Here is a 27,328-nt window from a genome sequence, read left to right as displayed (position 1 = left end):
CTCTCTCTCTCTATTTTTTTTTTTGTTTGTTTTTTTGACAGGCAGAGTGGACAGTGAGAGAGAGAAACAGAGAGAAAGATCTTCTTTTGCCGTTGGTTCACCCTCCAACGGCTGCCACAGCTGGTGTGCTGCAGCCGGCGCACCGCACCAATCCAAAGCCAGGAGCCAGGTACCCCTCCTGGTCTCCCATGCAAGTGCTGGGCCCAAGAACTTGGGCCATCCTCCACTGCACTCCCAGGCCACAGCAGAGAGCTGGCCTGGAAGAGGGGCAACCGGGACAGAATCCAGTGCCCCGACCAGGACTAGAACCCGCTGTACCGGCACCGCTAGGCGGAGGATTAGCCTATTGAGCCGCGGTGCCGGCCAGGTTTTAATATGTTGTATTTTCTTTTCATTTGTTTCAAGAAAGTTTTTATTTCCTTTTTAATTTCTTCAATGACCCATTGATTGTTTAGTAGCATGTTGTTTGATTTCCAACTATTTATGAGTGTTCTATTCTTCTTCTTTTTGTTGATTTCTAATTTTATTCCTTTATGGTCTGAGAAGATACATGGTATGATTTCAGTCTTTTTAAATTTGCTGAGGGTTGATATGTGCCCTAATATGTGGTCTATCCTAGAAAATGTTCTATGTGCTGATGAGAAGAATGTGTATTCTGTAGCCATTGGGTGAAATGACCTGTAAATGTCTGTTAAATCCATTTGTTCGATAGTATGTTTCAACTCTGATATATCTTTATTGATTTTCTGTCTGAATGACCTGTCCATTGATGCTGGTGGAGTATTGGTCACCCACTATTATTGCATTGGCTCTATCTCTCCCTTTAGGTCTAATAGGGTCTGTTGTATATATCTGGGTGATCTTGTGTTGAGTATGTATATATTTATGATTGTTATGTTTCTTGTGGAATAGAACTTTTATCAAAATATAATATCCTTCTTTAAATTTCTTTTTACAGTTTTTGATTTAAAGTCTCTTTTATCTGATATCAGGATAGCTATGCCTACCTGCTTTTGGTTCCATTTGCCTGCTATATCTTTTTCCAACCCTTCACTTTTTTTTTTTTTTTTTTGACAGGCAGAGTGGACAGTGAGAGAGAGACAGAAAGAAAGGTCTTCCTTTTGCCGTTGGTTCACCCTCCAATGGCTGCCGCGGCCAGCGCACTGCAGCCGGTGCACCGCGCTGATCTGATGACAGGAGCCAGGTGCTTCTCCTGGTCTCCCATGAGGTGCAGGGTCCAAGCACTTGGGCCATCCTCCACTGCACTCCCGGGCCATAGCAGAGAGCTGGCCTGGAAGAAGGGCAACCGGGACAGAATCCGGTGCCCCGACTGGGACTAGAACCCGGTGTGCCGACGCCGCTAAGTGGAGGATTAGCCTGTTGAGCCACAGCACCGGCCCCAACCCTTCACTTTCAATATGTGTGTATCTTTGTTTGTGAAGTGAATTTCTTGTAGGCAGTGTATACTGGAGTTCTAATTTGTTACCCATTTATTCAACCTAAGTCTTTTGTTTGTTGAATTTAATCCACTTATATTTTTTAAAGATTTATTTTATTTATTTGAAAGAGTTACAGAGAGAGGCAGAGAGAGAGAGGTCTTCCATCCACTGGTTCACTCCCCAGATGGCCGTAATGGCCAGAGCTGCGCCAGCCCGAAGCCAGGAGCCAGGAGCTTCTTCTGGGTCTCCCACGTGGGTGCAGGGGCCCAAGGATTTGGGTCATCCTCTACTGCTATCCCAGGCCATAGCAGAGAGCTGGATCAGAAGAGGAGCAGCTGGGACTAGAACTGGCGCCCATATGGGATGCCAGCGCTTCAGGCCTGGGCTTTAACCTGCTGCGCCACAGCACCAGCCCCTAATCCATTTACATTTAAGGTTAGTATTTATAGATAAGAACTAAGATCTGTCATTTTGTTGATTGGATAATGATTCTACCTGCTCTGTCAGTGAATTTGGTGGTGACATGTGTTTCATGTTTACTTCTAATGCAAGATACCCTTCAGAATTTCTTGTAGGGCAGTCTGGTTGTGGCGAATTCTCTAAGGTTTTACTTATCAAAAATTTTTTTTCTCCTTCACGTTTTAAGGATAGTTTGACTGGATATAATATTCTTGGGTGGAAATTTTTTCTTTTAAGACATTGAACATATTATCCCACTCTCTTCTGGCCTGTAGGGTTTCCACTGAGAAGTCTGATGTTGATTTAATTGGTTTTCCTTTATATATAATTTGACACTTTCCTCTTGTCTTTAGGGTTCTTTCCTTGACAATTTGATAACAGTATGCCTTGGCGAAGACCTTTTTTGTTTGAATCTACTTGGGGTTCTTTGAGCTTCTTGTATATGAATGTTCATGTCTACAAGAAATTTTCAACTATTATTTCATTAAGCAGGTTTTCAATGCCTTTTTCCTTTTCTTCTCCTTCAAATATTTACTGTACTGTACTGATCATTTACTGTTATCCAATATTTCATGCTTTCTTCATCCTTTTATTATATTTTTATCTGATTGTATTACTTCAAAATTCTTGTCACTCTTCCCTTTGGTCTGTTCTGCTGTTAAAGCTGTCAGTTGGGCTTTTTTGTTATTTTTCTTTTCTTTGTTTTTCACTGATTGAGGATTTCATCTCCAAAATTTCTATTTGGTTCTTCTTCATGAGTTCCATCTCCTTAGTAATATTTTCATTCATATCACTCATTGATTTCCTTATTGCTTTTTCTGTCTATCTGTATTTCTGTATTCTCTTGAATCTAACTGAGCTTCCTTACAGTAATTATTTTGAATTATACATCTGTCATTTCATAGATTTTCTTTTTTTTTTTTTTTTTTTTTGACAGGCAGAGTGGACAGTGAGAGAGAGAGACAGAGAGAAAGGTCTTCCTTTGCCGTTGGTTCACCCTCCAATGGCCGCTGCGGCCGGCGCGCTGCAGCCGGCGCACCGCGCTGATCCGATGGCAGGAGCCAGGAGCCAGGTGCTTTTCCTGGTCTCCCATGGGGTGCAGGGCCCAAGCACCTGGGCCATCCTCCACTGCACTCCCTGGCCACAGCAGAGGGCTGGCCTGGAAGAGGGGCAACCGGGACAGAATCCGGCGCCCCGACCGGGACTAGAACCCGGTGTGCCGGCGCCGCTAGGCGGAGGATTAGCCTAGTGAGCCGCGGCGCCGGCCCATTTCATAGATTTTCTTCAGTTCAGGATCTAATTCTGGAGGATTATTAATTTTTTTTTTGGAGGAGTCATGCTACCTTGCTTTTTCATCTCTCCTGTGTCCCTACATTGATGTCTGCCTATCTGGTGTACTCATCCCTTCTTCTTTATGGAGTAGGTTTTATTGGAAAAGAGTTTTTGATTTAGCTGGAATATAGGGTATAACTTGGCTCGTTGCTTTAGCTTTGATTCTGAGTGAGCCCAGGAGTATAGTCTCTGACTTCTTCTGTCTTAATCAGTGTCAGCTATGTCTTCAAGTGCCACAGTGATCTAGTCTGCTGCAGTTTGTAGGGATAGAAGTGTGGCTTTGAGATAATTACCTCTACAAATAATGAAATTTTAAAGTCTAAATGAAAGTAATATTGGAGGACTGCTTAGATCATACACAAAAGCAATAAAAATAGACTTGCCAGAAAAAAATCACACCCCCAACATACTTTTTCAAAGATTTTTTTATTTATTTAAAAGGCAGAGTTACAGAAAGAAACTAAGAGAGGGAGAACAAGATCTTCCATCTGTTGGTTCACTCCCCAAATGGCCACAATGGTTGGAGCTAGGCTGGCCCGAAGCCAGGAGTCAGGAGCTTCTTCCAGGCCATCTTCTACTGCTTTCCAGGAATATTAGCAGGGAGCTGGATCAGAAGTAGAGTAGCTGTGACTTGAACCAGCACTTGTATGGGATGGCAGCACCGCAGGTCACCACAGCACTAGCCCCCATCACTTCCCACACACTTTTGTGTGTCAGCATGTTTTCATTATTTATTCTAAGAATTATGGGATAACTATTATTACAACCTGAATTTCTGAAATATAAACTAAAATAAGTTTATTTTCATAATTTACATTTTTATCCTCCAAGCCTTTTATACTCATTATTTACTATTAAAACTTGGTCTTCATTTTAACTGGATTTGTTACCAGCAAGGGAATTACAGTTCAATGAGCCAAAAATAAGAGTAGAAAAGCAAAGTTTATTTTTAAAAAATTTATTGTATTTATTTGAAAGAGTTACAGTGAGGGGTAGAGACAGGAAGGTTTTTCATCCACTGGTTCACTCCCCATATGGCCGCAATGGCCGGAGCTGTGCCGATCTGAAACCAGGAGCCAGGAGCCTCCTCTGGGTCTCCCACGTGGGTGCAGGGGCCCAAGGACTTGGGCCATCTTCCACTGCTATCCCAGGCCACAGCAAAGAGCTGGATCAGAAGAGGAGCAGCAGGGACTAGAACTGGCACCCATATGGGATGCTGGTGCTTCAGGCCAGGGCTTTAACCCGCTGTGCCACAAAGCCAGCCCCAGAATGCAAAGTTTATTAAAGTACATTCCAAGGGAGGATGGGCCAGTGGAGAGAGGATGTAGCACACTTTCTTCCTGGCTCAAAACTTTTATTCCTGAAAGATGATGGGTGTTGATTGGTGATGTGGCCATGATGCCCCTGATTGGCGTTTTTTGATTGACATCTGGGAGTTACATACTTTTGGGCATGCTAAATATGTGGATATAAACTAGACTTTTCTGGTTTGGCTGAGCTTCCATTTATGAGAATACTTTAATCACAAGTTAAACAGAAAAGTGGACAGTCTTGGATGACTGTAGGCAGAGAACGGGGTCCTTGGTTTCAACCTTGAAGGAGGGTCGTGGCCTTTCTGTCAGTCTCACAGGTCTAACTCTGCCTAACAGATTTGTTTTCATTGATATCTGGTTAACAATAAAGCTTAGATAAAAAAGATCTCCTGTCCTTTATATATATTTTCCCTCTGATTAAACTTTGTCTTACAGCAGATAAGAAAGTTGATCTGAAAAAACTGATGGACAAAGTGGAAGCTGTTATTGGTGAGAAATAAGTTACCATATGTATAACTGGGTTTATTTTCCTTGAATTAAATTTTTTCTTATATGAAAGACAGACAGAGGAAGCTCCTATCCACTGGGAGCTTCCCCAAATGTCAATAATGCCCTGGCTGAAGCCCTGTCAGGAACTCAATCTGGGTCTTCCATATTGGTGGCAGAGACCCAACCTCTTGAGCCATCACCTGCTGCCTCCCTGGGTATGCACTAGCTAGAACCGGGAGCAAAGAGAATCTAGCCTTAAACCCAGGAACTCTGGAATGGGATGTAGGCATCCCAACCAATATGTTAACCAGTAGGCCATACACTTGCCCCAGAATTAAACATTTTTTTAAAGATTTATTTTATTTATTTGAAAGACAGAGTTACAGAGAGAGGTAAAAACAGAGAGGTCTTCCATCCACGGGCTCACTCCCCAGGTGGCCACAACGGCCGGAGCTGCGCCAACCCGAAGCCAGGAGCCAGGAGCTTCCTCCGGGTCTCCCACACGGGTGCAGGGGCCCAAGGACTTGGGCCATCTTCCACTGCTTTCCCAGGCCATAGCAGAGATATGGATTGGAAGTGGAGCAGCCAGGACTTGACCCGGCACCCATATGGGATGCCAGAACTGCAGGCGATGGCTTTACCGGTTACGCCACAGCACTGGACCCTTACTTAGTGTTCTATAAAAAGGATAAATACAAGGTTAATTTTAAAGGCTGGAATTGGGCCTTTTAGAAAAACATGCTTAAGTGAGAGTAATTTGTATTTTGAAGGCTGCTGGAGGCAAATAAAAAATACCTCATTTAAGAAAGAGAAGAATTCTACTCTTAAAAAGCTAAGAATATCAGAGTGGTCCTTTAACTTGTTTTGCTAAGAATTTTGATTAAATTAGAACTCCACATTCATTCTTTTTCAGCCTTATAATTATCCTCTGATACGAATATTGTGAAAACTCACAGTGGAAATTGTTGAGAATAGACCTTTATGCATTTAATGAGCTTCTTATTAATAAAGTAGAAAATAAATATTATTTATAAATAAATTTAAAATACCAAATGTATAGGGTTTGGGATCTTTGCAAATATTTTATACTTTTCCTAATTTTAAAATTCCTTTTTAAATTATACTATTTGTTTATTAAATTATGTTAAAAAGAGAGAGTGACAGTTGGTCAGACAGAGAGGCAGAGATGGAGAGATTGAGCTCCTATATGCTGATTCACTTCTCAGATGCTTCCACAACTGGGGTTGGGCCAGGTCAAAGCCAGAAACTAGACCAGATCAACCACATGGTACCAGGGACACAATTACTTAAGCCATAAATGCTGCATCCCCCCCACCCCATCTGCATTACCATGAAGTTAGAGTAGTAGCCTGAGGAAGATTTTAACCCCAAGTACTCCAATAGGGGACCTGAATGTCTCAACCAGCATCTTACCCACTGGGCCACCCTATGTTATTTCTTAATGGAATGATTGTGTCCCAGTTCCATAGACCTTAACGTTGGCTTGTCAGCATTTTAGCAACAAAATATATTGTCTCATTTTGTTAACGAGCCCTGTAATCTAATTTTTTCCTGTTTAATCAGAGACATTTACTGAAAATAAGTTACTGCAATGGAAAGGGGTTAAATTTTATTATCTCTTGATAATCTCTCACAATAAAAAGTTACGAAGATCTATTATCATGAACCCTGTTATGTTGTCCCTATTATTACTAGAGTTTAAAAACATGCACGTCAATTTTTCTGCTGTAGCAGGAGTCAAATAGGACTCTCTTGATATTTTGAGTAGTTACTTCAATGAGCAACTACTTCATTGAGTAGTTGAGACCAGTAATTAAGCAGTAAGAGAAGATTTAATTATTATCTTGAATAATTAAATAATTCTTAGAAATCTCATATGTTAACCATATCTGTTGAAGGAGAGGAAATTGACGTCAGTGATGTGGAAACAGTTCTAACAAACATGGGGATAGAGCTCCCAGAAAAAAAACTCTCATATCTGATAAATAATCTTCCAGTTGATGGTGAGTATTTCAAATAAAAATGTAATCTTCTAGAAAGTCTTATTGTTAAATTATGAAAACTTCTAAAATGATCTCTACCTGCTTGCCAAAAATAATCTATGTCCCATGTTACATATTTGTAAGTGACCCCATTATAGGTTGAATATCCACAATCTGAAAATCTGAAATGCTCCATAATTCACAGCATTTTTTGAGCACCAGCAATACACTACAAGTGGGAAATTTCACACCTGACCTCATGTGATGGATCACAGGTGCACTAAAAGCTTTGCATAAAATTACTTTCAGGCTGTGTGTAGAAGGTATATCTGAGGCATAAATGAATTTTGTGTTCAGACTTATATCTCATCCCACAAGACATCTCCTTATGAATATGCAAATAATCCAAAATCTGAAAAAATTGTGAAATATTAAATATTTCTAGTTCCAAGCATTTCAGATAATGGATATTCAGCCTATGTATCTTAAAAGATTTTTTGTGCCATTTAACTTTAGTTTGAAAAGCAACAACTTTCATCAGGGTTCAGTTATGTCTTTTATGAGTTTTGATTCTACTGAAAAGTATAAAATTTAAATCAGAATAAATATGAATGAAAAAGAGAAGGAAGTGATCCAATAGAGAAAGATGGAAATATTACAAAAGAAAAGGAAGGCATGTTTCAGTATAGTCGATTGTCAGTTTTAATTACATATATTACTAATGTTAAAACTTTCTCCATACTCTATATGTAATTTCACTGTTTGTTAGTAAACTAGAAAATGTTTAAGGTAATTGGCATGGTGTATCTTTCTGAAATTATTGGTTTTGTGCTGTCTCTGAAACTCTGCTGCTCTTACATGATCTGAATAGTGCTTTCTCCTACAGATGGGAAGGTTTATCAGAAAAGGCTGCTGGATGGCATAAAGCATCTCAAAGGTGAGGGAGAAGCTTCATTACGTGCAGATGAATCTGAGATCATCGTGTTTGGCATTTATACTATTTCCTTGTGATTAAATTGTAAATCAACTATCATTATATACTTTTTATTCTTTTATACATCAGCCCATACTTTAGGAGACTACTTCTTATGTTATAACTTGGCAAGAATTCCCATGCTCCCTTGGGATTCTGAGCTGTGAACTAGGAAGAAATGATCAAAGCCCAGGTTGCACAGCAACAGTAAAAGGAAAATCAACACATCTTCATTTACTTTTTTCAACAGCAGAGCATACTACTCTGATATTCAGGCCAAATAAAGAGACAAACAAATAAATAAAAAGGCTGGAAAGGTTCCAAGGAAGTAGAGGCAGATAAAACTAATGAGAAAATCAGGAGTAGGCCAGAAAGAGAGTCATGTCTAAACTGAATTCCCACACTTCCATCACTGAATATCACCTTCATTACATCTGCCAAATCTGTACACTGATTGTACTACTATTCATATTTTTATTAAGATTGATTTATTTTTTAAATGATATAAAATACTTTAAAATGAAGATGTTAATAGAAAACCAGCATCTCTTACCATAACTAGAAGTTAATTATAAAAATAAGCACAATGAAAAGAACACAACATTAGTTGGAAACATTGGATTTATTGTCATTTACTGTCTCCTTGCTGGAAATCTATGAGAAGTTACTGAACCACTTTTTAATTTTTAGATTGAGTACACTCACCATGAAGACCAAAGCAAGTTCTAACTGCAACTCTGTTACTGACTCTTTTTGTGCACTTGTAAAGATTTCATTAAGCTTTGATGTTTTGGATGAAAACCTCAGGAATTAAATAACTATGCAGTTCTCCACATGTTTTAGGGTCTTTAACTTTTGCTTATATATATTTTTCATAAGGAGGGAAGATTGATTCCAGTAAAGTGAATACAGTTTTGGAAAACATGGGCATAAACCTCACTGAAACAGAGCTTAAAGATCTAGCAAGAAATCTGGCAGTTGACGGTAAGAGTTTTAATATTGCTGAACCCTACATAAACTAGCTTTTTAAGCCTTTTCTCATTCTCTCTCTGCCTCCCTCCCTCCCTCTCTGTATATGTGTTCTTTTCTACTCAGTTTTTCCCTTCTTTCCATATATGGTAGCAAGAATTGATAGATACCACTCCAATTCCAGCCCACCTCCTTGGCCACGTTTGCTAACAGATGACATCAGTGTTTATTTTAACCAAGTGAGCCATGGCGCTGGTCCCCATTAGTGTTTATTTTAAAAGGTCACTTAATTGTTGCTGGGTATTTTTCCCTTTTAATATGGCTAGAATAAACCTACTTTACATGGAAGTTATCTGTCTTATTTATTTATTTATTTGATAGGCAGAGTACAGAGAGGGAGAGACAGAGAGCTCCCAAAATGGCAGCAATGGCCAGGGCAGCATCAGGCCGAAACCAGGAGCCCAGAGCTTCTCCCAGGTATCCTTTGTGGATGCAGAGGCCCACGCACTCGAGGCTTCTTCTGCTGCTTTCCCAGGCACATAAGCAAGGAGCTGAATTGCAAGTGGAGCAGCTGATCTTGAACCTGTGCCCATGTGCAATGCTGGTGTGACAAGTTGTGTCTTAACTGACTATGTCACAATGCTGACCCCTGGAGCCATATAAATTTCTGTCTGTTTCTCACTTTCACTTGGGTCCTATGGAGATGTGTATGGTAGGCAATTTAGACCTGCTACTCTCCTTTTCCACTTTTTCTGATGCTGGCATGTATGCATGTTATCAAACTGTTTTCAAACAGTAGAGGTAAATTTTTGGACCAACTTTCAGGTTTAAGAGTCAGGACCATATCCATAATTCAAACCTTCCTGAATCTTTTTAAGCTCTACTTGTTTAACAAAAAATATACCACATGAGATTAAGATTTTAAAAATGATAATCATTTCCTGGGTCTATACTTCTCTTACAGATCTAGCCATAAGGAGTGTTTTATTATAGATAGAATTCCAGAATTCCTGCAACGCTTGGCCAAAATGTCTTCTCTACCTTACTAACAGTACCCAAATCTTGCCCAGTTTGTAACTATTTCTAAGAATATTAATTAAGGAATGTTTTGAAACTGTTAAAAATTATTGAATCTATGTGTTCTCATTGAATTATTCTTTATTCTGTATTATTTATAATATTTTCAAATCAATATATAGAACAAAACAAGAAGGAATTTGTTGGAATCTTGACTAAAAGTCCATGAGAGGTTTTCCTCAAGGTAGCAGAGTAGGGAGGGAGCTTACAGCTCTAGTCTAGGAGAAGGTAGTTTTTAAAAAGTGGAGAGAGTGCACTCTCAGGGAAGAGTTAGGGAGAAAACAGCAGAGGAAACACCATGCAAATTAGAGGGACACAGCAGATATACATGGAGAATGTGGGCATGCACAAATCAGGACCCCAGCAGCCAAGAGCCTCCATACCAGCTTTAGAGAGAGGTGAGACCAGACTGCAGCTGCTGAAGCTACTGGCAAAAAAAGCTGCAGGAAAAGACAGAGGGAATCCAGCTTGGAGCTCTGGGGGGGGATAGTTTACCTGGCAAACTAGAGGAGGAAGGAGGGGGCATGTTTCGCTCTCCCCAATCACCCTGCAATGACATCCTGTAACAAGCTGAGAGAGCATGCACAATTTTGGACATACATTACAGCTGCACCAGTTTGTGTCTGCAACAAGCAACCAGCCAAGCAGAGACTCCTAAGTCTGGCGGGGAGAACTGACAGGGGGCTGGGTGCTCATGACTGTGGGAGGATTGTGTGCCAGGACTGTGAAAACACTGAGACTGAGGGGCTTTGAAAACTCTGAGGCTATGTAAGAAGGCTCAGGGTGTGGCTAAGACTTGGAGCATTCACTTTGGGAGGCTCCACAGGTTCAGGGCTTCCTGGTTCCCTAGTGAAGGACATTGCTAGGGAATCTGCTTATGCCGAGGACTGCACAGATCCTTTGTGTGGTCCTTGTAGAAGTGTGAGTGAATATTATACCCACAGGGGCTAGTGCCCAGCCACTGGTCTCCTTTAAGGAGAGGAAATGAGCTGAGTCTAGACCAACAGAAGAAAAACCTCCCCTCAGATTAAAAAAACAAACAAACAAAAAACAAAGCAAAACAAAACAAAGAGGAGATTTAGCACACCCAACCTGAGTGTCAACACTCCTTTCACCCTCCCTGGCCACACCCACCACACACCTCTAGGTATTCCCTGAAAGCACACACTGCACTAATCCACACAGACATAGTCCAAAGATAAAACCAAAGAACAAAAAAGAAGAAGAAGAAGAAGAAGAAGAAGAAGAAGAAGAAACCAACGAGTATCTCCACAAATGCCAAATAACAAATGCACCAATTCAAGAAACAAGAATAAGGAATACAACCTGAGGCCCCCAAAATAATAAAACACTTTAAAAGTAGATTGTGAAGATAAAGACTTTGAAGAAATGCAAGAAACAGAATTCAAAAACTTTATCATAAGATTACATAGAAGTAATCAGAAGCAAATGCATGAACTATTGAAATCTGCACATATCATGAAAGAAAATTATTCCCTTAAAATTGAGATCTTAGAAAGCAAAATGAAATCCTGGAAATGAAGAATTCAATAGAACAAATAAAAATGCAGTGGAAAGCCTTAACAACAGAATCAGTGAAGCAGAAGAAAGAATATCTGACTTAAAAGACAAATAACAGGAAATTATACACTCAGACAAAAAAAAAAAACACACTGTTGGGAATCTACAGGATACTATCAAGCAATCCAACATCCAAGTTCTAGAAGTTCCTGAAGGTGTGGAAAGAAAGAAAGAATTAGACTGCCTTTTTGCTGAAATAATAATAGAAAACTTCCCTAATTTGGAGAAAGAAAGAGACATCCAAGTACAGGAAGAACATAGGAACAAATAGACATGACCAGAAAAGATCTTCACCATGACACATTGTAATCAGACTATCCAAAGTAAAACATAAAGGATTCTAAAATGAGCATGAGAGAAATGCCAGATTACATTCAGAGGAACTCCAATTAGACTCACAGCAGACTTCTCATCAGAAACCCTACAGGATAGGAGAGAATAGCAAGATATATTCCAATTCTTAAGAGAAAAAAACTGTCATCCCAGAATGCAAATCCCTGCAAAGCTCTCATTTATGAATGAAGGTGAAATAAAGACCTTCCAAAACAAACAGAAATTGAAACATTTGTCACCACCCATCCAGCCTTATAAAAGATGCTTAAGATTGTGCTTCACACAGAAACAAAGCATGGTCATCACTACAAAAGAAGGTAAAGGAAGAAAATCACCCAGTAAAAATACAAAAGAAATCTAAGTAAAAAATAGAATATTTACGGAAAAATGTGGAGCAAAGTCATTACTTATCAATAGTCACCTTGAATGTAAATGGATTCAACTCTCCAGTTAAAAGACACAGACTGATTGATTGGATTTAAAAAAAAAAAAAAACTTTTTCTATTAGCTGCCTGCAAGAAACACAACTCACCAACAAAGATGCATGCAGACTGAAAAGGAAAAGATAGAAAAAGATAATCCATGCTAACAGAAACCAAAAAAGAGCTGGTGTAGCCATCCAATTATCATACAAAATAGACTTTAACACAAAAATTGTTAAAAGAGACTAAGAAGAGCAGGATGTAATGATTGAGGGAACAATTCAACAGGAATGCGACAATTATAAATATGTATGTACCTAATTACAGGGCACCTAGCTATTTAAAGAAATGTTAGGGATTTTAAGGGAGAAATAGTCTCATATACTATAGTAACGGGGGACTTTAATACCCTATGTTCAGCAATAGGCAGATAAGCCAGACAGAATGAGCAAGGAAACAATAGTGTTAATTGACACTGTTGAACAAATGGACCTAACAGATATCTAAGAAATTTGCCATCTTACAGTTGCAGAATTCACATTCTTCTCAGCAGTGCATGGAACTTTGTATAGGATTGACCACATGCTAGCACCCCATAAAACAAGTCTCAGAAAATTCAAAAAAATCAAAATCATACCATGCATCTTCTCAGACCACAATGCAATAAAGCAGGAAATCAGCAACTCAGGAATCTCTAGACATATGCAAACACATGGAGAATGACAAGTGCTCCTGAATGAACAGTGGGTCACTGAAGAAATCAAGAGAAATAAAAACATTTCTGCAAGCAAGTGAAGATGAATCTACAACATATCAAAATTTATGGGAAACAGCAAAAACAGTGTTAAGAAAAAAGCTTATAGCAATAGTTGCCTACATCAAGAGGTTGGAAAGGCACCAAGTAAATGAGCTATCAGTGCATCTCAGGGATCTCAAAAAACAACAGCTAACCAAACTCAAAACTAGTAGGAGAATAGAAATAATTAAAATTAGAGAAAAAAAAGAACAATACAAAAGATCAGTAAAACAAAGAGCTGTGTTTTTGAAAAAATAAACAAAATGGACACATCATTGGCCCAACTAACCAAAAAACGGAGAGAGAAAATTCAAATCAATAAAATTAGAGATGAAAAAAGAAATGTAACAACAGACAGAATAGAAACAAAAAGAATCATCAGAAATTACTACAAAGAGCTGTATGCCAACAAACTGGGAAATCTAGAAGAAATGCATAGATTCCTGGACACATACAAACTACCTAAATTGAGCCATAAAGACATACAAAACCTAAACAAACCCATAACCAAGAGGGATATTAAATTAGTAATAAAGACCTTCCCAACAAAGAAAAGCTCAGGACTGGATGGCTTCACTGCTGAATCTACCAGACATTTAAAGAAGAACTAACTCCAATTCTTCTAAAGCTATTCAAAACAATCAAAATTCTTCCTATGAAGTCAGCATCACCTTAATTCCTAAACCCATAAAAGACACAACAGAGAAAGAGAACTACAGACCATTTTCTCTGAAGAACATAGACAAAAAAAATTCCTCAACAAAATTCTGGCCAATTGAATCCAACAACACATCAGAAAGATTATTCTTCTAGACCAAGTGGGATTTATCCTTGGTATGCAGGGATGATTCAACATTTGCAAATCAATCAATGGGATACATCACATTAACAAATCAAAAAACAAAAACCATATGATTATCTCAATAGATGCAGAGAAAGCATTTGATAAAATACAACACCCTTTCATGATGAAAACTCTAAGCAATTTGGGTATAGAAGGAACTTTCCTCAACACAATCATGGTAATTTATTACAAACCCAAGGCCTGCATCCTATCAAATGGGGCAAAGTTAAAAGCATTCCCACTGAGATCTGGAACCAGACAAGGATGCCCATTGTCACCATTGGTATTCAAAATATTCCTGGAAGTTTTATCCAGAGCCATTAAGCAAGAAAAAGAAATCAAAGAGATACAAATTGGGAAGGAGGGAGTCAATATATCCCTATGTGCAGATATAGGGCATCCAAAAGATGCCACTAAGAGATCACTGGAACTAATAGAAGAGTTTGGTAAAGTAGCAGGATATAAAATCAGTACACAAAAATCAACAGCCTTTGTATACACAGACTATGCCATGACTGAGAAAGAACTTCTAAGATCAATCCCATTCACAATAGCTACAAAATGAAATCAAATACCTTGGAATAAATTTAACCAAGGATGTCAAATATCTCTATGATGAGAGCTACAAAACATTAAAGAAAGAAATAGAAGATACAAAAAAATGGAAAAATCTTTCATGTTCATGGATTGAAAGAATCAATATCATCAAAATGTCCATTCTTCCAAAAGCAATTTACAGATTCAGTTGGATACAAATCAAATACCAAAGACATTGTTCTCAGATCTAGAAAAAGTGATGTTGAAATTCATATGCAAACACAGGAGAACCTGAATAGCTGCAGCAATCATACAACAAAACAAAGCCGGAGGCATCACAATACCAGATCAAGACATACCACAGGACAGTTATAATCAAAGTAGTCTGGTACTGGTACAAAAGCAGATGGATAGGTTAATGGAAAAGAATAGAAACGCCAGAAATCAATCCAAGCTTCTACAACCAACTTATATTTCACAGAGAGCTAAAATCAATCCCTGGAGCATGGACAGTCTCTTCAACAAATGGTATTGTTGGGAAAGCTGGATTTAAACATGCATAAGGATAAGCAAGGCCCCTATGTTACACCTTACACAAAAATCCACCTAAAATGTGTTAAAGACCTAAATCTAAGACCCAACACCATCAAATTATTAGAGAACATTGGGAAAATCCTGCAAGACATTGGCATAGGCAAAGACTTCTTGGAAAAGACAGTGAAGGCATAAGCAATCGAAGCCAAAATTCACAAATAGGATTACACCAAATTGAGAAGCTTCTCCACTGCAAAAAAAAAGAACATTTAGGAAAGTAAATAGGCAACCAACAGAAATGGGAAAAATTATTTTTCAAACTACTCAGCTGACAAAGGGTTAATAACCAGAATATATTAAGAGATCAAGAAACTCCACAACAGCAAAAAAAACAACCCAGTTAAGAGAGGGACAAAGGACTTAAACAGACAATTTTCAAAAGATGAAATCCAAGTGGCCAACAGACACATGAAAAAATGTTCAGGATCACTAGCCATCAGGGAAATGCAAATCAAAACCACAGTCAGTTTCACCTCACCCCAGTTACAATGGCTTTCATACAGAAATCAACAATCAACAAATACTGGCGAGGATGTAGGGAAAAAGGTACCCTGATTCACTGTTGGTGGGAATGTAAACTGGTAAAGCCACTATGGAAGATGGTTTGGAGATACGTCAGAAATCTGAATATGACCGAGCCATCTCACTCCTGGGAATTTACCCAAAGGAAATGAAATCAGCAAATAAAAGAGTTATCTGCACTCTGATGCTTATTGCAGCTCAATTCTCAATAGCTAAGACATGGAATCAATCTAAATTCTCATCAACCAAAGACTGGGAAAAGAAATTATGGGATATGTACACTAGGAATACTTCACAGCAGTAAAAAAAAATGAAATCTGGTCATTTGCAACAAAATAGATGAATCTTGAAAACATCATGTTTAGTGAAATAAGCCAGTTCCAAAGAATAAATACCATATGTTCTCCCTGATCTGTGAGAACTAGTAGAGCACCTAAAACAAAATCTGTAGAAGTGAAATTGACACTTCAAGGGATGACTTGAGTGGCCCTTGTCTTGACCTTTGAAGAACAGTTTTGTTTTCTTTGTTTTTTTTTTTCTTCACAATCTTTGTTGACCTCTATACTTAACATAGAGTTAATCATATGTGGATAAAGTCAATTGAGGATGGGACTTTATTTAAAAAATAAGAGTGAATATAAGAGAGGGAGGAGGAAGTTTGTAATTGTAAAGCTGTATAGTTCTGCATACATTCCTACAGACTTACTTCTAAGGGTACAATTTAAAAACTTGCCATGTGACCCCAAATCTCATTAAGCTTGGTGGTAAAAATGCTGTCTGTCTTAAGTGTTAAATTGATCATATTAAGTGATTATATAGATAGGTTTAAGTGTTAAAGTGATCATATAAATAGGGTCAAGTGTCTAGTAATAATAATACAATTAAAAAGGAGAGAATGTTCCAACATGGGAAGCAGTCCACACAGCAGACTCATAGAATGATAGTCACTCTAAATAGCACTCCAACCTCAGAATCAGCCTTTAAGGCATTCTGTTCTGGCTGAAAAACCCTTGAGAGCATTTCAGGCATGGTAAGCCAATACACTGTGATAAAATTGTCTTACATGAAGGATCTCTGTGAAAAGAGTGGCCATCAATTGAAAAGAAGTGGAAAGAAGTGGCCATCAATGAAGGAGGTACTGCTCTAAAGGGAGCAGAGAACTTTAACTTTGCTTATGGCCTTGTCTAAATACTCATGTAGTTTGTGGATTCAAAATGCTTCCATAGCCTAGGCAGCTCATGTCAAGAGCTTTGGGTGAAGGCCGGTGCCACAGCTCAATAGCCTAATCCTCCACCTATGATGCCAGCACCCCGGGTTCTAGTCCCGGTCGGGGCGCCGGATTCTGTCCCGGTTGCCCCTCTTCCAGGCCAGCTCTCTGCTATGGCCCGGGAGTGCAGTGGAGGATGACCCAAAGTGCTTGGGCCCTGCACCCCAAGGGAGACCAGGAGAAGCACCTGGCTCTTGGCTTCAGATCAGCACGGTGCGCCGGCCGCAGCGTGCTGGCCGCAGCAGCCATTGGAGGGTGAACCAACGGCAAAGGAAGACCTTTCTCTCTGTCTCTCTCTCTCACTGTCCACTCTGCCTGTCAAAAAAAAAAAAAAAAAAAAGAGCTTTGGGTTTTAACTGACATAATACATAAGAGTGTTAATTGTTAAATTAACAACAGGAGTCACTGTGCACTAACTTCCCATGCAGGACCTCTGTCCTCAATGAGTTGTATTATGAGAGTTAACTATAAAACTTGTTCTCAGTTTTGTGTGTGCAAATTGTTGAAATCTTTACTTAGTATAGAGTTGGTCTCCTGTGTATAAAGTTAATTGAAATTGAATCTTACTGGGGAATTGTTGAAGTTGATTTCTTCTGAGAGGATTTGTTCTGAGAGGAAGAGCGTGGTGGGGGCAAGAGTCATGGAGTCACCACACAGACCCTGGGAGTTGGGTGAAAGCGGGCCAGAGGGGAGCAGCCCGCAGACTCATTTATTTCAGTTGCTACAGCTGCTTATATAGCCAAGGCAGCCAGTCCAGTCAAGGGGCAGTCTATGCCCTAACGAATCACAGCCTGTTGCCAGGCAGTTTCCAAAGCCATCCAATCATGGCCTGTTGCCAGTCAGGCTCTATTGCCAGGCAGTTTCTGAAACCATCTAATCACAGCCTGTTGTCAGTCAGGCTCTGTTGTCATGTGGTTTCCAAAGCCATCCAATCACGGCCTGTTGCCAGGCAGTTTCTGTTGTCAGCAGCCATCTTGGCATGACCTTCTCACCTCAGCAGCCATCTTGGCATGACCTTTTCACCTTCTCATTCCACCACAAGGAATGGGACTGGGAAGGAGAGAGGGAGGAGAAGGGGTGGGAATGTGGGTAGAAGGGCAGATGTTATGGGAAGAATATTATTAATATTCCTAAAATTGTACTTATGAAATTTATACTCATTAAATAAAAGGTTTCTTTGGGGGAAAAAAGAGTTTCTTTGTCTCTTGATCATCTCCCCTTCTTCTTGGCCTATTCATTGTAAATAATTTTTCATCCTTCAGATATCCATTTGAAAATGCCAACTAGTACCTGGCAGTACCCTGAATAATAATGATCCCCTTTCTTTTGCTGCTTTTAAATGTCTTTACTCTTTTTTCCTAATTAGGCTATTGAGAGCAAAATCATTTTACCAGGTTTTCAAAGAAATGGTTTTTAATTTATTGATCTTTTTGCTGCCTTTCATTGTGTTTTCTATGTTAGCCATTTTAATTTTTATGTATATTAATTCCTACCTCATTAGTTTTTCATTTATTCCTCTGTGATTTGCCCTCCCCACCCGCCTCCCCCCCCCACACACACACTTTGAGAGTAGTACTTGTTTCCTTTTATCTTTCTGCTTTAGTAATGAAAAAGTTTATGGTTATTCATTTTCTTTTGAATACGGTTTTTCTGAGTCCTTTTTGTTTCATTATGAAGTTATCTCTGTCATTAGTTTCTACTTAATTGCTTGTAATTGATACAAGAATTATTAAGGAATATATTTCTTAATCCATTTTTTCATTTTTATGACATATATATTTTGGAGGTATGATCAGATAATGTGTCCCCTAAAATATTAAAGAGAATCTCTAAATTAAAGTTAAAGTTTTCATTATGGCCACATACTTCATCAAATTTTGTAAATCTATAGACATTTAAGAATTATGTATAGTGTTGAAAGGATTCACATAAAGCTTTACATATATGTATATACAGATTATACTATTCAGTACCTTTATTTCCTTATATGTTTTCTACTTGATCTCCCCATTTTAAAATGAATAAGATTTCATACTTTAATTGTATTATTATGAAAGTCTTTTGCATTACTAGTATTCTTTTCTTTATCTGTTTGGTATTTACAGGTTTATGAATATGACATTCTTCATAAATTCTAACCATTAATGTCTCTCTTACCCACATATATTTGATCCTTTGAATCTTACTTTGATATTACTATTGCCAGTATTTCTTTCTTGCTAACATTTCCTTGTGATCTTTGCATCATCTGGTTCAAGCATATTTCCTGAAAACACTGTATAGCTAGGTTTTTTTTAAAGGTTTATTTATCTGTTTATTTGAAAGGAAGAGCTGCAGAGAAGCGGAGGCAGAGAGAGAGCGAGAGAAAGAAAGGTCTTCCATCCGCTGGTTCACTCTCCAAATGGCTTCCATGGCTAAAGCTGGGCCAATCTAAAGTCAGGAGCCAGGAGCTTCTTCAGGGTCTCCCACGTAGGTGCAAGGGCCCAAAGACTTGGGCCATCTTCTGCTTTTCCAGGCCACAGCAGAGAGCTGGCTCATAAGTGGAGCAGCCAAATCTCAAACAAGCACCCATATGGGATGCCTGCAATGCAGGCAGTGGCTTTACCTGCTACACCATAGTGCCAGCCCCATAGCTAGGTTTTTTAAAAATCTATGTAAAGGGGCTGGTGCTGTGGCATAGCAGGTGAAGCCGCCACCTGCAGTGTCAGCATCCCATGTGGGCACTGGTTCAAGTCCCAGCTGCTCCACTTCCAATCCATCTCTCTCCTATGGCCTAGGAGTAGAAGATGGCCCAAGTCCTTGGGCCCCTGTACCCACGTGGAAAGACCTGGAGGAAGCTCCTGGCTCCTGGCTTCAGATTGGCACAACTCTGTCCATCGTGGCCAATTGGGGAATAAACCAGCAGATGGAAGACCTCTCTCTCTCTACCTCTCCTTTCTCTGTGTAATAAATAAATAAATCTATTAAAAAGCTATGTAAGAATTTTTCCCTTTGAATTGTTATTCATTTTGTTCAAATTTATTGTACTAGATATACTTAATGTTATTTTCTTCAATTTATATTATGTTTATGATTTATTTTCCACTATTTATTTTTTCTAATATTTATTTATATTGCTTTGTTCAAATTGTCACTCATTGTATTTGTTGCCTCCTTTATGTATTGTAGCTCCAGAGGAGATTCTCATTCCTTTAATTCTTACATCTCCCATCCTCTTATTCACTGTCATACTTACATATGACTTAACTACTAATGGCCACAAATACTGCTTTAATCCGCATCAAATACCCTTCCCCACCAGACATTGTATTTCACCCCATCTCTTCCCCCAGCACACATACATAATACCAATAGACTGACACCTGTAGAACACTCTTACTCCTACCACTTCCCCGACACTCCACTATGAGCTCTTTACTTCTCCAACTATACATTCCCGAGCCTCACACTAGCTCCTAGTTTTTGCAGAGATAATTTAGTACTTATTTGAATTTCTCTTACATCATCTACCTTCTATTTTAAGAGTCTTTATCTTCCACTTATAGCTTCCATGATAGTTATAGCTTCCATGATAGTTTTTGAATTTATAAAGAAGAAAAAAGCTTCTGTTCTGGCATCCCTGTGCTTCCATCATCTCAGGAGCGTGAACATTTCTGACCACTTGCTTTCCTTCTCTTGGACTTTTAGGAGTCATGGAAAGCAGGAACACTCTCATGCTGGCCTTTATTGGCCTTCATCAGGGTCTTCAGAATTTCAGGTTCCAAGTTCTTCCCAAGATCTACTGCTTTCCACTTCTGTACAAGGCTTAGACACCTTTCTGGCACACTCCTAATCCATAGGGGAGAGAGTTCCATGCCGATTATTTCCTCGAGGATGCAATTAGAGACCAGATGTTGACATATCCCCAGCAAACTCTCAAGACCAGTAACATTTGACTCTCAAAAAACCAGGGCAGGCTTTACAGCATAGCCCCATGTAAGCGCTGGTTCACTGTAGCCATCTGGGGAGTGAACATGGAAGATATCTCTTTCCCGCTCTCTTTCCTGTAACTCTGACTTTTAAAATAAATCTTTGAAAGACAAAGAGCTTAGAGGTTGTAGTAAAAGGGACCTGACCCACATTCATGTCTCCAAGTTTGCCAAAGCCCTTCCAAATTTTTTATTAAATTAAACATAAAAATATATGAATAACATTACATGTAAAAGAAAATTCCTTTTATCACGTGGATTGTTTGAACTCCTGTTAATGGATTCCTCCTCAGTTGAAATGAAATGGGATATCTTGATGGAAGAGAACTCTCAGAACTTGTAGTACTCAGTGGAAATGTCCAATTGGTCTGTAGTAGATATCCCTGTCATCCTGAGTCTGGATTTCCCAGTTATAAACTAGCTAGGCAAAGAATATGAACAAAGAACTCAGTTGAATCTCTTCATTTGATTATTATTTATAGCCCTTGCCTATTTTTGTGCTGAATTATAGTCTTCTTACTTTTTATTTGTGGAACACTTTATTTAGTGGAGCATTAAGCATTTTTAATGCAAATTAAAAATGTTATCTCAAAAATAAAAAATAAATTACTAAAAAGATAAAAATAAATTTATATAATCATAAAAAATTTAGTTGAATCCTTACCATAGCAAGCCCTATACAAACCCAAGTCAAAAATAGTAATCTCTTTCAAAGATCCCATCTTTTTTTCCATGATGACTTTGGTTACCTGTAGTATGTTCAATGGAACCAACACACATTTTGTATACTGCTCATTTGTAGCTGGTGTTGCCATAGAAATTGTTATTGGCCAGAAATACTTTCATGGATGTGAATTAAAGACAAAAGTGCTTCTCACCACAGAATTAGCAACATTATTGAAAATTGATATATTTTGCTGATCATTTTACTGGTGCTTTATGGCTACTCAAAAGAAATGTTTGTTGAAGTCATGAAATGAACTTATTGTTTTCTCTTGTGATTCCTAGATTATAGCTAGATTTTTCTCATCAACAAGTAGAAAGAAATCCTTTTCAGAAATGAAATGACAGGGATTAGTCACTTTTCTTCCATAAGAATATTAATTGTATTCAGAAAATAATTGTTTATTATCACTTGAACCTTCAACTTTTCTACCTTCTAATGAAGGGTGTAGCAAAATGTTAAATTTTCTATAGTAATTAAATAATAATAAACTCTTCTGCTCTGTGCAACATCATTTTCATAGCCTCATTGTCATATTCCTGTACAATTTATTCCTTGTTTTACAGGTAATGGTAAAATTAATCTAGAAAATGTGATGAATGAAATGAGACCTTTCACAGGTGAGTGAGACAATCCAAAACATTTCAATACTAACTCTGTTATATTCTGCATGGTATTTTCCCAATAGTACATCATAAATTTAGTAATGCTAATATTTTATACATTTTAGTGAAATATCTGCATTCAGTTTCTCCTAAACTTTTGAATTTATATTCTTTAGAGTTCAGCAATAAAAGCAAATGGTGATATTTGAATAATAAGTTATATTTTGTGGAGGTTCTCACAATAGTATGCTTATCTTAACTAGTATTTTAATTAGATGTCACAAATTGGCCAACTATGAAATGAATCTAAATTTTTGTCAAGTTTTATAAAGTCTGACAACACTATATCTGCATTGTCATACAATAATAACTGGTGATTTTTCTCTCTGAACAAAACATATGCACTCCACTCACAGCCAATCTAACTCATTCCTTCTGCCTCAGGCTCTTAAAAGCTTCTAACTTAGTCAAAAATTTTAATAGCCTAGGTAGGCACAGAAAATATAGGAAGATGACCATTCTTAAAGGATTATTGGTAAGATTGCTTTAAATAACAATCACATGATACACCACTGAAAAGAAAAACAGGCTAGATGATCCTGAATTACTGGCTGATTATATAATCTGATTTGCTTCAGAGCTAGAATGCCTTGACATTAAGCTTAAAAGACTGTTATCTCTTTATATGAAAAAATCAAGGAATAAATTCTGTCTCATCCTTAAGCACTATTGGAATATGTGAAAATGTGAAAGTGAGGATGGCATTATGAAGGCTAGCTTTTCTATTTTTGTAAATCATTATAATATCCTAAAGTTACCATGTGTCAATAATACTTTTTTTCTTTCAAAGGAGACAAAATTGATACAAATAAACTTACGAGTGTTTTAGAAAATTTGGGGATTGAGCTCACACCAGATGAGCATTTGAACTTATTAAAGACATTACCAGTTGATGGTAAGTTTTAAGGATATCATCTGGGCTTTTAGGTAGCCTGGTTTTATGACTGAAAGCTTTAAAACCAAAATAAAATCTGTTAGAAACTAATGCTAATAAACCTTACTTTTTTAAAAAGATTTATTTATTTGAAGGGCAGATTTACAGAGAAGGAGAGAGTGAGGCAGATACAGAGAGATCTTGCATCTGCTGGTTCACTCCCCAAATGGCCACAACGGCCAGGGCTGGGCCCAGGCCAAAGCCAGGAGCCAGGAGCTTCTTCTGGGTCTCCCATGTTGGTACAGGGGCCTAAGTACTTGGGCCATCTTCCACTGTTTTCCCAGGTGCATTAGCAGGGAACTATATCTGAAATGGAGCAGCCAGGACTCAAACAGACATCCATATGGGATGCCAATACTGCAGGTGGTGGCTTAACCCTCTACGCCACAGTGCTGACTCCCAAGAAAAACTTTAAACATTTAGATTTAATTTTTAAATCTTCAAACCTTTCAGTAATTTATTGCTAAATTTATTGCTAATTTATTGTAAAGTTCATTTCTCATACATTGAGGTTGCCAATCAGATGGACTGGAAAAAAAATTAAAAACTAAATAAAAAGAATAAGAAAGTAAAAAGTTAGGGAGGGAGAGAAGCAGGCATAGCAACACCATAAAAAGAAACTAATAATATAGTTTCATATTATGATTTGCATTTCCCTCATGTACCATTTAGAATGAAAATGTATGCTGTTTCTATTACCTATTTGCATTTGAAGGGTTCTTTAGGTAAAGATTTTAAAATTTTTTCTCTCAAAAAGATATGTGTATTCTTTTCTAACTATTTTCAAAACATCCTATTTTTTAATAGCTAATGGAAAAGTGTATCAGAAAAGGCTTATGAAGGCCATAAAGTCTCTCAAACGTGAGTAAGAATAACAATGAAAAAGCTTAATCTTAAATTCTTACTTGAATTATTAAAATGTAAATCCCCCTTTCCTATGTAACTGAGTCCCTATTTACATTTCATTTGGTAGATCTATAATTAACTAAGTAGTTTCCTGTTCTATGATTTAGTAGAAAGTATTAGACTTTCTTGGATTTTCTCCCCTCATTTCCAAAGGAAAAAATTTTTTAAAAGCAAAGCAAAAAATGAAGAATGAAAGCTGCCATAAGGATCTCAATCAAAAGAGATAAATAATTTGCAAGTATGGGGAACAAAAACAATTCTGGTTTTATAGAATAGTGTGTCAGTCATCTTCAGCTGTAGCTTTTCAACCTTCATTAAGAGTATTTCCCACTATATCTCATAAACATGTACAACTACTACATATCGATTAAAATAAAGGATATTTTTGCTCTGTAGTCATGTTCCCAGCACAACCTTTGAGGGAACTATTTCTAATTTTTGTTCTTCTACTAACGTGACAAGACTGAAGTTTTGGTGTTTGCCTTGAAATCTTAATATTAATAAATTTTTATTTTAATTATAATAAAGCCACATTCTCAGTAAAGAAAAAATAATAATATGGCAGTGTGGGTGAATGGTCTAGGTTTAGAAGCATTCTATTTCATTAGATTCATTTTTTGTCTTTCTCTTAGGAGGCAATATTGATGTTGATAAACTAGACACTCTCTTAGAAAACATGGGAATCAAAACCACAGAAAAAGAGTTCATGGATCTCACGGAAAGACTGCCCAATGATGGTGAGCCTTGTAATCATGTCTATACTTCCTAAGAAGACATTCTTTTAGACTTCAAAACAGAATTTCTCCAATCAGGTTGTCAAAGTATCAGTGATTTGTCAAAAGCTAAGAGAAGACTCAGTCTTAAGAAAAATCCTTTTTCTTATTTCCATTGATTTAAAATCCAATTTCTTCCTCCATAGATACTAAACATGATATAAAATAAAGCCAGAGAGTGATCAAGAAATAGAATTCAAAATGGGAAGGGAAGATTTATAAAGAGATCACCTCACATTTCTTCTCCCAAAGTTTATGGTTCCCACATTCGCCACTTGATTTAAAGATACTCTTATATAGCTAGTGGGAACATCCAAGTAGACAAATGCAATGTTTACCACTCAGCTTTTTCTTACATTAACTCTGTCACCTTTAATGATATCAAGTTTTTTCCTTTATTGGAACTCTCTATGTTCCCAACTGCTATGAATTCATGCTCTCCAAAATTTTCCTGTTATCTGCCTTTCCTATAGGAAAGTCACTTTTTTTATTTTGTGGGCTTCTCTGCCTCCCCTCACACCAGTGTATTGAATATTTTAATGTAATAGTATGATCAAGAATAGAAATATTAGAGTGCATGTCACACAATAAGGCTAGATATTGTGTTTCACAAATATTTTGGTCAGAGGTGTGTTTGTTCATAGTTGTTAATGTCATTTACAATAAAAATAATTTTAGAAACACTAGCTTAAATAATAGTATTAGCAGTTCTGTTCTTTCTACAATCATATTTTTCCTGGGTGAGCTAAAATATTTTAACTTAAACCTAGACTTACCACATTAATTTTAATCTAGGTCAGTAAATTCACTCTAAATAGCATGATTGGTACAAGCATTTTTGTCAGATAATCTAAAAATTCAGATACAACAAGGAATCATAAAATATAATGTACATTAAACATTTTATTTGAACGGAAACAAATAGAGTCAAGGCCATTTTTATTTTAATGTGGGTGTGTTCTTTGAGATTGTCTTGTATGAACATACTTATTTATCATCTATACTCCCAATTTTAGTTTTTTGAAGAACAAAGTGCTCCTTAAATAATTGAATTTTCAATCAGAATTTGCCTAGGTTTTACTTTCTTCACCAACCTTTTAACTATTATCTATATCAAATTCAATAGAACTTTTTTAGCAATTCTTTGTTGCCACATCTTTCCAAATCATTCAGAATTGTTTAATGGGAGAAATTCCCTTTCTTACTTATAGTTCATAATTTTTATAAGTATTAAATTATCACAAATTTGATAAAAAGTAGATCTATTTATAAACAAGTCTCAAAGCACACTCAGCAACTCAACCCAAAAGAACACAAATGCACTGGATTACTAAAAGTATAGCTTACTAGCTATGAATGTTTGGAAAGCCATCAGCATCAGTCTGAATGTTGTAAGAGTTCAGGAATGGAGTCCCAAATGGCAGTATAGCAACAGGAGGATCCAAGTCACATAGAGCAAAATAGATAGTTAAAAAGGAGAGAAGATACACGCTGGAGATAGAGCCGTGGGAAATTCTTGATGGAAAGCCCAGGAGAGCAAGAGAAACTGAGCATGTCCATGCTGAAAGAGCGAATAAGAAAGGGAAGTGGCAGAGGCTCAGACCGCAGAGGTTGGTGCCAGCCCCTAGTGGACCAGGTGAGATGGGAAATCATTGGTCCATGGGGCTGCAAATAGCAGCAGGAGGGAGAGCTTGGTGAACTGCTTTTGAAGTTCCATGTGGGAAAAAGAGAAGGTATAGAGGAATAAACACAGAGGTCTGGCACCTCTCTGCCCTCTCTGTCCTACCCACATCTGGATCTGCAGCCAGCTGGGAGAAGCCATTTGTTTGTTTACATTTTCTAATGTAAAGCAGGAACTGCCACCTTTGCCTCCTTTGTGCATGCCCACCAATTGCGGGGCCCACGTCACCACACCCCACACCCAGGAATGAAGACCACAACATTTCAGAAGAATTTCTTCCCCATCACACAAGCTGTACAATAAGAAGTCCTGAATATCTAAAACTCAAGCCTGCTCCATCCACCATTGAGAAACAAACTGGGCTACACTACAGTAAACGGGGCTCTGTGCACCGGAGCCTGTATCTACATCCACAACAATTGAGAAGTGAGCTCCAGTAGGTAGGGCTCTGTGCTGCCACTTGACGCACAGACATGTAGCAGCTCCTAACAGAGGGAAACCTCACCACGAGAAAATCTCCACAGATTAGAGGTACAGTTCATTAAGCAGGGCACTATAACCCTGAATACACCAGAGACTAACACCAGGGCATCTCACAATTGTGAGAAAAAGGGCGGGTCACAACAATAGAAGTGAACGACCTCCTCTAACCAAAAACCCAGAGAAAAGCTACAAAACCCAATGGGGGCCTTGCATTGGATACTCCCTCCACCCAGGAACAGTGACC

The 27,328-nt window shown here is 38.0% G+C and overlaps 1 protein-coding gene across 32 annotated transcripts in view; it reads left to right on the top strand.

Annotated features, from left to right (window-relative positions):
- Positions 1–27,328, top strand: part of EFCAB3 (EF-hand calcium binding domain 3) — a 649,184-nt gene that overhangs the window by 437,701 nt on the left and 184,155 nt on the right. For 31 of the 32 annotated variants that reach the window (XR_011383437.1, XM_070060541.1, XM_070060535.1 and 28 more), the window contains 8 exons: positions 4,979–5,032; positions 6,952–7,056; positions 7,922–7,972; positions 8,888–8,992; positions 22,209–22,262; positions 23,098–23,202; positions 24,049–24,102; positions 24,780–24,884. Coding sequence is in view for 31 of the 32 variants with exons in the window: in XM_070060541.1 (XP_069916642.1) it covers positions 4,979–5,032; positions 6,952–7,056; positions 7,922–7,972; positions 8,888–8,992; positions 22,209–22,262; positions 23,098–23,202; positions 24,049–24,102; positions 24,780–24,884 (633 nt within the window). In the remaining variant the exon portion in view is untranslated. The remainder of the gene's footprint in view (positions 1–4,978; positions 5,033–6,951; positions 7,057–7,921; positions 7,973–8,887; positions 8,993–22,208; positions 22,263–23,097; positions 23,203–24,048; positions 24,103–24,779; positions 24,885–27,328) is intronic. The other variant, XM_070060518.1, reaches the window with a different exon arrangement.

Source organism: Oryctolagus cuniculus, chromosome 17 (genome assembly GCF_964237555.1).
Source record: "Oryctolagus cuniculus chromosome 17, mOryCun1.1, whole genome shotgun sequence".
Taxonomy (NCBI): Eukaryota; Metazoa; Chordata; class Mammalia; order Lagomorpha; family Leporidae; genus Oryctolagus; species Oryctolagus cuniculus.
This window is presented reverse-complemented; position numbering and strand designations above follow the sequence as displayed.